Source organism: Equus asinus, chromosome 1 (genome assembly GCF_041296235.1).
Source record: "Equus asinus isolate D_3611 breed Donkey chromosome 1, EquAss-T2T_v2, whole genome shotgun sequence".
In the NCBI taxonomy this organism is placed as follows: Eukaryota; Metazoa; Chordata; class Mammalia; order Perissodactyla; family Equidae; genus Equus; species Equus asinus.
Window position 1 is genome coordinate 106,062,466 of NC_091790.1, and position 12,258 is coordinate 106,074,723.

The 12,258-nt window shown below is 47.4% G+C and overlaps 1 protein-coding gene across 4 annotated transcripts in view; it reads left to right on the forward strand.

The window, feature by feature from the left end:
• Window positions 1–9,518: 9,518 nt before the first annotated feature.
• Window positions 9,519–12,258, forward strand: part of AMPH (amphiphysin) — a 227,052-nt gene continuing 224,312 nt past the window's right edge. The window contains exon 1 of one of the 4 annotated variants that reach the window (XM_044770605.2): window positions 9,519–10,237. In XM_044770605.2, coding sequence (XP_044626540.2) covers window positions 10,169–10,237 — 69 coding nt within the window. In that variant the 5' untranslated portion in view covers window positions 9,519–10,168. The remainder of the gene's footprint in view (window positions 10,238–12,258) is intronic. The other 3 variants (XM_044770594.2, XM_070504522.1, XM_070504521.1) reach the window with 3 other exon arrangements.

The window sequence follows — 12,258 nt, forward strand, 5'->3', positions numbered from 1 at the left end:
CATAATATACAATTTATCATTTTCACTATTTTTAAGTGTGAGTTCTGTGGCATTAAGTACATTCACATTGTTGTGCAATCGTCACCACCATGCATCTCCAAAACTCTCTTCATCTTGCAAAACTGACTCTGTACCCATTACACAGCTACTCCCCATTGCCCTCAGTCCTAGGCAACTGCCATTCTGTTTTCTGTCTCTATGAATTTGACTACTCTAGGCACCTCATATAAGTGGAATCATATAATATTTCTCCTTTTGTGACTGTCTTGTTTCACTTGGCATCATGTACTCAGGATTCATCCATGTTGTAGCGTGAATTTCCTTCCTTATACACAATATTCTATTGTATGTATATACCACATTTGTTTATCCATTAATCAGCCACTGGACACTACCTTTTGGGTATTAGATATAATGCTGCTATAAACAGGGTGCTCAAATATCTCTTTGAAATCTTGCTTTAATTTTTTGAGGGCGTATGTATCCAGAAGTGGAATTGCTGGATCATATGATAATTCTATTTTTAATTTTTTGAGGAAGTGCCACATTGTTTTCCATAGTGGCTATACCATTTTACATTCCCACCAAGAGTTCACAAGGTTCCAATTTCTCCACATTCTCACCAACACTTGTTATTTTCTGTTTTTGGTAGTAGCCATCCTAATGGGTATGAGGTGGTATCTCACTGTGGTTTTGATTTGCCTCTTCCTGATGATGAGTGATGTTGAGATTTTTTTCATGTGCTTCTTGGCTATTTGTATATCTTCTCTGGGGAAATATCTATTCAAGCCCTTTGTCTATTTTTTACTTAGGTTGTTTGATTTTTGTTGTTGAGTTGTAGGAATTCTTTATATGTTCTGGATATTAATCCCTTATCAGCTATATAGTAAGCAAATATTTTCTCTGATTCCATGGTTTGCTTTTTCACTCTTTTTTCACTCTGTTGATTGTTTCGTTTGATGTACAAAAGCATTTAACTTTGACCTAGTCCGATTTAACTAGTTTTCTTTTGTTATCCATGCTTTTGGTGAGATATCCAAGAACGCATTGCTAAATACAATATCCCAAAGCTTTCCCCTTATGTTTTCTTATAAGAGTGTTACAGTTGTAGATCTCACATTTAGGTCTTTGATCCAATTTGGGTAAATTTTTGTGCATGGTACAGAGTAGCAGTATAAATTCATTATTTCAATGACACTCAGTCACTCAGTTGCAATGAGAAAAGTCTGAGCCCAGACCTTCGTTTCTAAAAACAGTTTTCCACAAAAATGAACAAGGCTTCACGGAGAAATGGATTATTCAAAGGCTGGGACAGGGAAAATACAAGATGAGCCTGGAACATCTTATTGTGCCAGAAAATAAGGAAGTGCTCGAAAAATCTTGAGGACATATAAAAAAATGAAGGAACTCTCACTGGCCAAATCTGGGATAATTTGAGCATCAAGGTAAATAAGAAAAATAATAAAGTGAATAAAATAAGAATCCGTGAGTCCATATTGACAACAGATAAATTAATAAATATGTGGGAAGAAAGGGAGAGCTCTTCCATATAGTAGAATGCTGGTTAATAGACACAGTAGCATTGATGGAATTAGAAAACAATTTAAAACCATCTTAGTAAAAATAGATTTAGGTAAGAATCGTTATGCATGCCAAGTTGGGGGAGGGAGAGTTTGGCAAGAAACAGGGTATTGACATAGTCTCAGAGTATCTGCCAACTAGTTTCTTATTGATTACAAATGGAAAAATAGTAGCTATATAGTGGAGAAACCTGACAACACAGATGACTATAATTAACTACATCAGTGAGGGGCAAAGGGACCGTGTTTAAATGTCAAAGTCTGGGCTTTGAGGACGATGACCAAGTTAGTATTAAGAAACCTTCAGAAACATCTAGTGTGGCTGGGAGGCATGGAAACATGGGAGGGTGAAGAAACAGAAGATGATATTTTGGAGAGGATTGAAGGACATGTGTCTACGATGTGCTGGGAGGTCTACAGCTGAACCACACAGAGTAGGGGATGGGCCAGCTGCCCAGATGCCCCCTCAAGAAGGGCTTGCTGCCCACCTCTGCAGGAGAGCAGTCCCCAGGCAGCCTCCTGCCTGCGCCTGCTGGATGGGCTCCAGCAGGAGAGAGCAGCCTGGCTCCACTTCACACTCCTCCTGGGGCCACCTGCCTCCAGTGGCCCACGTCCTGCTGGGCAGGGGGGTAATGGCCCAGCCCCTGCCAGCTGGTTGGGGACACTCTAGGCAGTGCTCATGACAGAGCCCCCTCCGGATTGGCCAAGGCTTCCTCAGGCCTGCCCGGCAGTGGATTTCTGCCGGTGCTTCTCCCTCCCGCTGCCTTTCACAGGTTCACTGATCTCTGATCAACTTGCATCCCAAACCCAGCCTCTGCTTCCGGGCAACCCCACCTTCAAGGGGCTGGCTCAAAAGCCACTGCTTGTTCCACTAAATTAAGAAGGAAAATAAGGACAAAGCATATACTTACAAAAAGACATTGTTTCAAAAGAAAGCAACAGATGAGCACAAGCCGTTCCAACTAATGAAAATCCTGCTTTTGGAAATCTGTTTGTCAGTTATTTGGACTGGGGGATAATTTTTTCCCAGCGCACACTGTTTTGAAGAAAGAGGTTGGGTTCTGCATTAGTTTCCTAGGCCTGCTGTAACAAAGTAACACACCGGGAGGCTCAAAGCAACAGAAATGTATTCTCTCAGCTCTGGAGGCTGGAAGTCTGAAATCAGGGTGTGGACAGGGCCATGCTCCCTCTCCCGGCTTCTGCAGTTGCTGGCAACCCTTGGAGTTCCTTGCCAGAGCAGCTGAATGACTCCCGTCTCTGCCTCCATCGTCACATGGCCATCTTCCTTCTGTGTCTGTCTTCACACGGCATTTTCCTCGCTGCGTGTGTCTGTCTCTTCATCTCTTCTCCTTCTTCTATAAAGATGCCAGTCCTGCTGGATTAAGGGCCCACCCCGCTCCAGTATGACCTCATCTTAACTTGCATCTAAATTACATCTGTAAAGACCCTATTTCCAAGAAAGGTCATACTCACAGGTGGCAGGGGTTATGACATCAACTATCTCTTGAGGGGACTGTAAAGAAAACACTCCTCCTGTGCGTTTCTTCTCTACTCTCAATACTTCTGGCCGCCAAATGTGGGGGAGGGGTTGGGTTTCCCCAAACCAAGCAATTCTGAGTGCCCCATGGCTCAATGCAGTCCTGACGTATCTATCTGGAGTTCGGGTCTCAGAGATTAACGGCTCAGTCCCACAAAACTGCACCCTGCCCCCCTTCAGACACCAGCTGTAAGTCCAGATTGTCACCTGTGCTTCTGACCAACTGGCTATAAATCTGAGATTCCCACAACCCCCTCCTCGGATTCAATTAATTTGCTAGAGTGGCTCACAGAACTCAGAGAAACATTTTACTTAGTAGATTACGGTTTACTGTAAAAGAATAGCCAGATAGAAACCAGGCATAGGGCAAGGCACGTGGCAAGGGGCACCCGTCTGTGCACCCTCCAGACACACGACTCTCGCAGCACCTCCATGTGTTCACCAACCCAGAAACTCTCTGAATTTTGTCCTTTTGGCTTCATTACATAGGCATAGTTGATTAAATCATTGCCATTGGTGATTGAACTTGATTTCCAGCCCCTCTCTTCTCCCCAGAGTTCGGGGGGTTGGGAGGTGAGGTGGGGGTGGAGCTAAAAGTTCCAACCCTCCAATTAAGTGGCTGGTTTCCCTGGCAACCAGCCCCATCCTTAGGGGCTTTCCAAAAGTCACCTCATTAACATACAGTGATACAGTTATTAGCATACACAGGTGGGGTTGAAAGGACCTTTCTTAGGAATAGCAAAAGGACACCTTTATAGCTCTAATCACTTGGGGAATTCCAAGGGTTTTAAGAGCTCTGTGTCAGGAACAAAAGATCAAATATAACATTTCTTATTCTAAATCACAATATCACAGGGACACAATTTAATCCACGACAGATTCTGTCCTAGAGTAGTTTACTGGAGCCTAGTAATGCAAGCCTAATAACGCTGAGCTATAGCTGTCACAGGGAAAGCAATACTGTGGGAACTATTCCTACCATCGACTCCCTTAAATCCTTGGAGGTGGCTCTAAGCAGCAGTGTGCTGGGGGGCTTTAGAGAAGAGAGGTGAAGGGAGCAAGGACATTTCAGATGTGAGAACAGGGAGAAGGTCGTGTGGCCTCTGGAGAGGAAAGAGGCTGTACTGCAGGAGAGGAGGCAGATGTTCGGGAGAACACACGCTTAGTCCAGGTTTCCTGTGCACAAAATCATCCTCTGACTCTCGGCTGGTCTCGCTGCCAGACGCTTTGGCTGAAGTGGGGGCTCTGCTTTGGAGGGGCATTGTGGTGGGGGATCCTATGTCCAAGGTGTCGACGAAAATAATCCATAATCAATCTATAAATGAGAATTTGGGAGAGTTTATTCTGAGCTAAAATGTGAGGACCATGGCCTGGGGCCTTTCTCCCCGAAGGAAGAAAGGGCACCAAGGAAGTGGGGTGTACAGAGTGGTTATATATCCCCAAAGAGGATGTTTCACATATGATTGAAATGTCCCTTTTACAATAGTTGCGAGACTGCTCTGTTGGCACAGCGATTGGTGGACACAGCAGGTAGGTAGGTTGCTGTCTCGGTGAACACAGCAGGGTGGCAGGTTTGGTGTCTGGAGCTGGGTGGTCAAAGGTGAGCTCAGCAATTAGTTCCTAGCCTAAGGAAAGAGGCTTATCCTCGAGGAAATGCCAATGTGGGGGGAAGCTGCGCCTTTATCTTAAGGCCATTTGTTCTTGCCATCCTAAATGCTTAAAGCAGATATACAGTGCATGCTCGATGGCCATGTTAGGCCCTTTTGGAAAAACAAAGTCAGGTCGAATGAGGTTTACACCAAATGGCTTCCTCATATACTCCAAATATATCCTGTTGCTTGCCATTTCTATTTGTCACAGGTAATACGTCTACTGCACAGGTGGCCACCGCTCTGGAAGCAGCCATGGAGAGAGGAGGGTGGGGAGTGGCAGAAGATAGGGTAGGGGTGAGGGAGCAGCCAGGCCGGCGAAGGCAGTCGCCTCTGGATGGCTATATTCATGTAGAATATCAGTAGGACAAAGTTTATCAAAACTAAGGTCCTTAAACCAAAACCGTCTCTGCCAATATATGATAAAATTAAGCATGTGTTAAGATGTTTTAAAGTAGATCACAGTTACAAAGGTGGAGTTTGTCAAAGCTGACATGTTCCGCAATAAAATAGTCCAGCCATGTAAGCAATCCTCAGGGCGCTCTCCGTAGCCCAGACATGTGTGCAGATTCCCTCACTGTACGTGGAATTTTTATAGCCTATTTGTGGATAGCAAACAGCTTAAAATATTTGCAGGAACTTGTCCCCTTCTTCAGAAAGAGTTGTGGCTAATTAGAGTTTCTATTTTGTTGTGCTTCCTGACCTCTCAATTGGCCTGTAAGCTATTAAGTGATGTTCAAGCAATTTGTTTGGGACATAAAAGTTGTTTTGCATCTACTTTGCATAAAAGCATCAAACATGGTGTTGAAATACGTTCAAATTATTAGGCAATTTAATACAATGTTATTGTTTCCCTCAGTGGCCAATGGCTCTGTCTATGTAAAACTAAGCTCTTGCCTCTTATTTCATATTGTGGGATACATTAGAGATATATTATGAGTATAGTTGGAGGTTCTTAGAACTTGTTAAATTAAGAGAGGAAGACGGTAGTCACACAGGCGAAATTTAGTAAAAATATATGTGGAACTAAAATGTAAATAGTTGGCATAATTCGAAGAGCTAACTGTGAATCTATACTTGAATATTTTCATTTGAAATGTACAAGATAATCAGTCAAAAAATATATATATGCACATATTACAGAGCATCCTCCTTTCACTGCTATTTTAACATTTGTGAGAGAAAAAATTTCATCGGAGTCTTTAAACAAAGAAGTAAGTATAAGAATTAGTTATAATTTGGTTAGGGCCAAAATTGCAGGTTAAGTTCAACCAGATGTTTCAATGGAATGACTCCTTAATTACCTAAACAATGACACAAAGCCGTTGCAGCTAAGTAGAATATATAGCATATAACTCTTATAAATGTTAGCAAAGAGCTAGATACATTAAACAATGGATCTAGAAATCTCCTTCCCTAAGGGTCTAAATTGTACAAAGATAGGCAAGGATAAACTTCTGTGCCATTAAAACAGATGGAAAATGAGTTTTGTGATAATATAGTAGTAATTCTGGGCCTATTTCAAATTATCAAAACCTGTCATAACTCACATTTTTGACTTATCAACCAACTGGAAGTGCAATTTAGAAGGAAGGAAGGTGAACTGGAAGTTAAAATTAATTCAGGAATTCTGCCTTACTCAGATGAATGCTGGGCTTTTTGTGAAACTTACCCGAATAAACGTTAAATATAATTTGACGTCTAAGCTTGTCCTGAAATTGGGAGAGAACTGGGGTTATTTTTCATGAATAGTGAAAGCTACATGGAACTGCATGGCCACATTTTTCCTTGACTGATTGAGGAGAAAAATGGCTGGCAACTACAAGGGAGAGACACAAGCGATCACGGATTTTGGTGGGCGGGCTCAGTGGGGTTGGGGATGAAGGAAACACACAAAGCGTGGATCCCACAGCGTTGGAGATGGAAGGTGCTGCTGAGACCCCTTGTGCTGTGGATTTCCACTGTGTGCAGAGATCTCTGCAGCTCTGGGGATCTTCCTTAGAGACAGCTGCAGGGGATAAAGGGACAGGCTAATCGGTGGGGCTCTTGGCACCTAACACTCTCTGTAACCACAGAGGGCCCTTCTGATGAATATATTTGGGTCCTGCATAAGATTTTGTATGAAAAAAAGACTCCACTGTGTGGCATAACAATGTTTAAATGTCATTATAGTTAGGGGTCCCCTTCCCCACCGCAATTATTGCAGAATTATGAGAAGATTACCTAAGGATGGATGCTCATGAGCTAGTCTCAAGCATGCATGCATTTTCCAACAAATATTTACAGAGCATCTACTAAGGAGCAGCTAAAGTGCTTCGTCAATACCCCAGAGTGGCTAGAATGAGCCACAGGGCAACCTGAAAGTGGATACCGCTCTACCTCTCAGTTGGAGAGCAATGATTTGCTAACAGTTTGCACGTTACAACTTTTTAATCTGCTCAGCATGTATTCCAAATAGAATTATCAAGAAATGACAAGCTTCCCTTTTCCACCCACATTACAGAACTAGATTTGGGTATCTGAACGATAAGAAAAGTTAACCAATTGAGGTTTATTTCAAAAGGTATTTGCTGTGTTCCAAAAGTTGGTGCGAGAATAGCTGCAAGGAGAGACAAAGGCTGGTACAGTGGCAACTGCTGGCGTGGGCTCCAAGGAAGCAGAGGAGAAGGAGCCGGCTGCTTCAAGCTCTGTCCCTTGCTAGCTGGAGAGAGGGCAGTGATGTCTGCAGCGGAAACTGTAGCCAGGCCCAGCACCGGGGCTGAGGGGACCCTGGGGCTCATAATCTGAGTGACCATGGACTGATATGTTCTGGAATATTCTGGTGTACTCCAGCATTCTGAGGCTTGCACCCTCATGGCCAAGACCCTGACAAATAAAAATGGCAAGCAATAAGATATATTGGAGCATATGAGGAAGCCATTTGGTATAAACCTAATTCGGCCTGACTTTGTTTTTTTCCAAAAGGGCCTGACTGTGGCTATTGAGCATGCATTGTATATCTGCTTAGACATTTCCTATGGCCAGAACAAAGGCCCTTGAGATAAATGTGCAAATTCCCCCCACATTAGCATTCCTTAGGGATAAGCATTTTTCCTTAGGCTAGGAACTGATTGCTGCACTCACCTTTGACCACCCAGCTCACCTGTGACCACTCAGCTGGAGACAACAGACTGCCACCCTGCTGTGGTCACTGAGACAGAACACCTACCTGCTATTTCCATCAATCGCTGTGCCGACAGAGCAGTCTCGCGACTATTGTAAAAGGGACATTTCAATCCTATGTGAAACACCCTCTCTGGGGGTATATAACCACTCTGTGCACCCCACTTCTTTGGTGCCCTTTCTTCCTTTGGGAAGAAAGGCCCCGGGTTATAATCCTCAGATTTAAGCTCAGAATAAACTCTCCCAAATTTTCATTTATAGATTGGTTATGGATTATTTTCGTCGACAACCCCAATGTTGAGCTAAGTGGAAGCTGACTCTAATTCCTGGCTTCTCAGCAGTGTTTTCTCCTGAATGTTGACCAAGCGAGCAACCGAGTTTCTCTTTACTTCCCTCTGATGTTGGAAGTAGGGTGACCAGCTCATCCAGGTGAACCCAAGACTCTCCTGGTTTTAGCACTGAAAGTCTTGTATCCCAGAAGACCCTTCATTCCACGGCAAACTGGGACAAAGAGTCACCCTGAGGAAATGAGTCAAATGAATAGGCTGGGTATTTCAGTAACAAACCATCACGAAAGAGAGTGGCTCAAAACAACCATCATTTTGTTGTTCACCATTCTGAAATCTTGGCTGGGATCAGCCGGGCGGTTCTTCTGCTGGTCTTGCTAATGATTATTTGTGTGGCTGCATTCAGCCAGGGGTTGTCAGGAGGCCAGGCTCGGCAGGGATGCAGGGACATCTGGGCCTTGCTCCCTTTCCAGGCAACCTCATGGCCTGTCCCTTTCCAGGTGGCCTCTCCCAGGGGCTTTTTACAGTAGGGTAGCTGAACTTCCACATGGTGGCAAAGGGCTCCTCAGAGAGCAGACCCTGCCTGGCTTCTCAAGGCTCAGGCCTGGAACAGGCACAGTGTATTTCCACCATTACTTCTTGGTAAATGCCAGCACCGTGTCATTCTAGAATCAAGGTGAGGGGACTACATAAGAAGTGAATACCACAGGGTAGTTCATTGGGGGCTATCAAGGTGCCAGTCTACTCCAGAGGTTCAGTGAGAGGCTCACTTGGCCTCACAAGATTCAGATGCCTGATTCACTTCTGACCCGTTTGCTGGCCACCTTCCTTACTCTCCTCACATTCTCAGAGAGAGCTGAATATGGACCTTCGACCATTGGTCACAGCCTTCGAGAGCTCTGGGTAGGTACAGTATAGGTCAAGTTTATCCCTGTTATTCTGACTTCTGCCAGGCCTACTGAGGATGGTGAATCCCTGTTAAGATTACCAGAAGGTTTGCAAGAAGCAGCAGGTGAGGAGGCCTGGGTCTTACAGTGTTGATATGAGGCAATAAAGGCCTCGAGTCTTCTCTGCAGCACTTCCTGGGGAGTGAGCGCCACATGGAATCTCTCCTCAGGGCAGATTACAGAGATCACCAGCACAGCCCCTGGTTTACAGGAACTGACCCTTTCCAACATGGAACCTCCCTGGTCCCACTCTCCTTCTGAAGTTTAAACAACTGTCAGCATTGGTCCCTCCCTCCTTTCCTCTCCACCTGCCTCAGACTGCAGCTCTAACCTCTGCATTGACTTGGCTTCCCAATGGGCTTCCCTCCCTGCGCTGTGAGCCCTGCGATGGCAGGGCGACGTCCACTCCTTCTTGAACACACAGGATAGATGGATGACGAGGGCTGCAGTCTCCTGGGAGACCAGCCCATCACTCTCCACTTCAGAGCAGCTGAATCTCGCTGGTTTCCACATCTCCCGGGCTTTTCCTTCCCTCTTCCCGTCTCCCCCGGCTTTTTTTTTTTTTTTTTTTTGCAGGAAAGAATCGGGCCCCCTCTCACCTTCCCCCAACACAAACTGCCTTCAAAGAACCCCTGAGCTGCCTCGGAGCCCAGGACGGCTGCTTGCCTTCCTTCCCTTTCGTCTCCTGACCTCCTCTTCCATCACTGTGGGCACTATCTGCGCACTGGGACTTGTGGCTTCTTCCCTCGTTTTAACGCCACCCCGCCGCGTGTCACCGCCGGGCCGCGCGCATCCCGCCTCCGCTCTGTAGCTTTAAGCAGGTCCTCGCTCCGCGCCCCTCCCTCACCGCTCCGGGCGCTCGGCTGCTCCTCGCCGCCTCTCCCGCTCCTCCTCTCCTCCTCCTGCTCCTCCTCCTCCCGCTCCTCCTCCTCCTCTCCCGCTCCTCCTCGCCGCCGCCGGCCCCGCCGCCCGCTCTGCATCTTGCAGCCTCCCGGGCCCCGCAGCCATGGCCGACATCAAGACGGGCATCTTCGCCAAGAACGTCCAGAAGCGACTCAACCGCGCGCAGGAAAAGGTCAGAAGCGGCCGGCGGGGCAGGTGGCAGGAGCCCAGGGCGCGGCGGCGGGGCCGAGCCGGCCGGGGAGCGGGAGGCCGGGCGGCTGCGGCGCTGCGGGGCCGGGGTCGCGGGGCCGCCCTGCCCACCGCCGCGGCGACTGCAGCCAGGCGCCACCTGGCGCGGGGGGGCCCGGCCGGGACGGGAGCGCCGGGGGCGCGCAGACCCTGGCCCCGGGGCGCTGGGTCTGCGGAGTCCCGCGCTCCGCTTCCCCGGCCGCGCGCTCCCCGGGCGGGAGCCGGCCCGAGTGGTCGCAGGTGCGGCCGGGCCGAGCGCATCTCCCTCCCCGGGCCGAGCGCATCTCCCTCCCGGCGCCCGCTAGCCCGCGGCAGCTGGAGGGATGCGGCCGCGGGTCCGGGCGGGAGGTTGCGGCAGCCGTCCTTACTCCGGGGGGAGTCCTGGCCGCTGGAGTGCAGCAGAACGGAATGATCTGGCACAGAAGTTACCCCCAAATCTTCAGATGAGTAGGGCTGATCGCGAAAAACCACCGGCTTTAATACAGTGCTGTGGAGTGAATCCTGGAGTTCAAAACAGAGATCTAGATACACACTTTTTTTTTTTTCTCTTTCTCTCTCTCTTTTTTAATCTCTGTGTGTGTGTCCCTTTTGACGCCAGTGTCCTTCTCTGGAAGGTCAAAAATAAATATGACCTGAACCTAGCAGTTCTTCTCCTCACATTTCTGCACCAAGGAGGGCGTTTCATTGCATTTAAAAAACATCGGTGTTGCACGGGTTGAGTTATCTGGTGTTTTACAAGCCCTTCAGTAAGTTGGCCGCAGTAATTTATTTTTCTCCCCCAGAGATGGCCACAAACGAATCCCAGGTCCGTAGCAAGCACAGCCCTGAGCAGTTGGAGAGGTATTGTACCAGGTACTGGCTTTTCCTGGCTTCTCTGATGACCGCTGGTCGTCAAGACCTTGCCAGCACCGGGGTCTGCGTTTGTGTCCCGAGCACAGGACGTTCGTATCGTAGCTTAAGCACTGTGCTTGAAAATGAACACCTGCCAGAGAGCCCCATGGTTTCTGTCAGTTGAACTGTGTTCTCTTTCACGTGGCAGTATTTTCCGTCCCCGGGATTCTGGGTGTTTAGTGGTTTCTTGTGTTCCTGGAAGTCAGATTTGCTGCGTTGCTCATTATGACAGTGAATTTCCCTCTTCAGACCCAGACCTCAGGCTGCCCCCAGTCCCGCTGACCTGAGGAGCGGAGCAGAGTGGGACACTGATGCCTTTGCTTGTTCCCGGGCTGGAGGCTGGCTGCTGCCTCTAGTCCCTCCCTCCACACATGCATCGTCTCAATGCAGTAAGAGGATTGTATTTCTTTTAATATCTACCCAAGCTCCATCCTGAACTACCGTGATCCGTCTGCTGCTCCTTCAGCAGCTGAATTAGCAAGGCTGCCTGCTCCCTTCCAGTCCCTGGTTACTTGTCCAGAAAGGAGCCACGATCTGCTGGGTTCCCGGCCAGGTCTGGTCATCATTTTTCCATATTTCATTTTACACACTTACTTGTGGGTGTTCCTCCCCGCCCCTCCATTCCAAGTGATTTACTTGAATCTTTGGTCTGAAGCCTTTCACTGAATCCACTTTTCATCAGTGAAGGAATTTAGCCATGCTGTCTGCCGTTTCACATATCAAATTATTTCTTAATCTAGGTCACCAGCTGTTAATATGCCAAAAATAAATGAAAAGAAAATGTCATCTGTCTCACGGAGCATTCAGGCCCTCATGAATTGTTGAAAACTCACTTTTTCATGGTTAAGGTGGAGTGTGTGTTATGATTGCTGTTGTGGATGGTGTTGCTCTTCTATGGGTCTGTGGGAGCGGAGGTCTCAGGGAGCCTTAGGCAGGGCTTCAAGTGTCCCATATTTGTTTTTCCTGGGGCAAGTTGCTGATGAAAAGTGCCCGTGGCACCTAATCTAGGAGGTTAAGACACCAAGAGGCTGAGAGTGTGGGCTCTGCCCCTGGGTAGGTTGTGCCCCCTGCCTG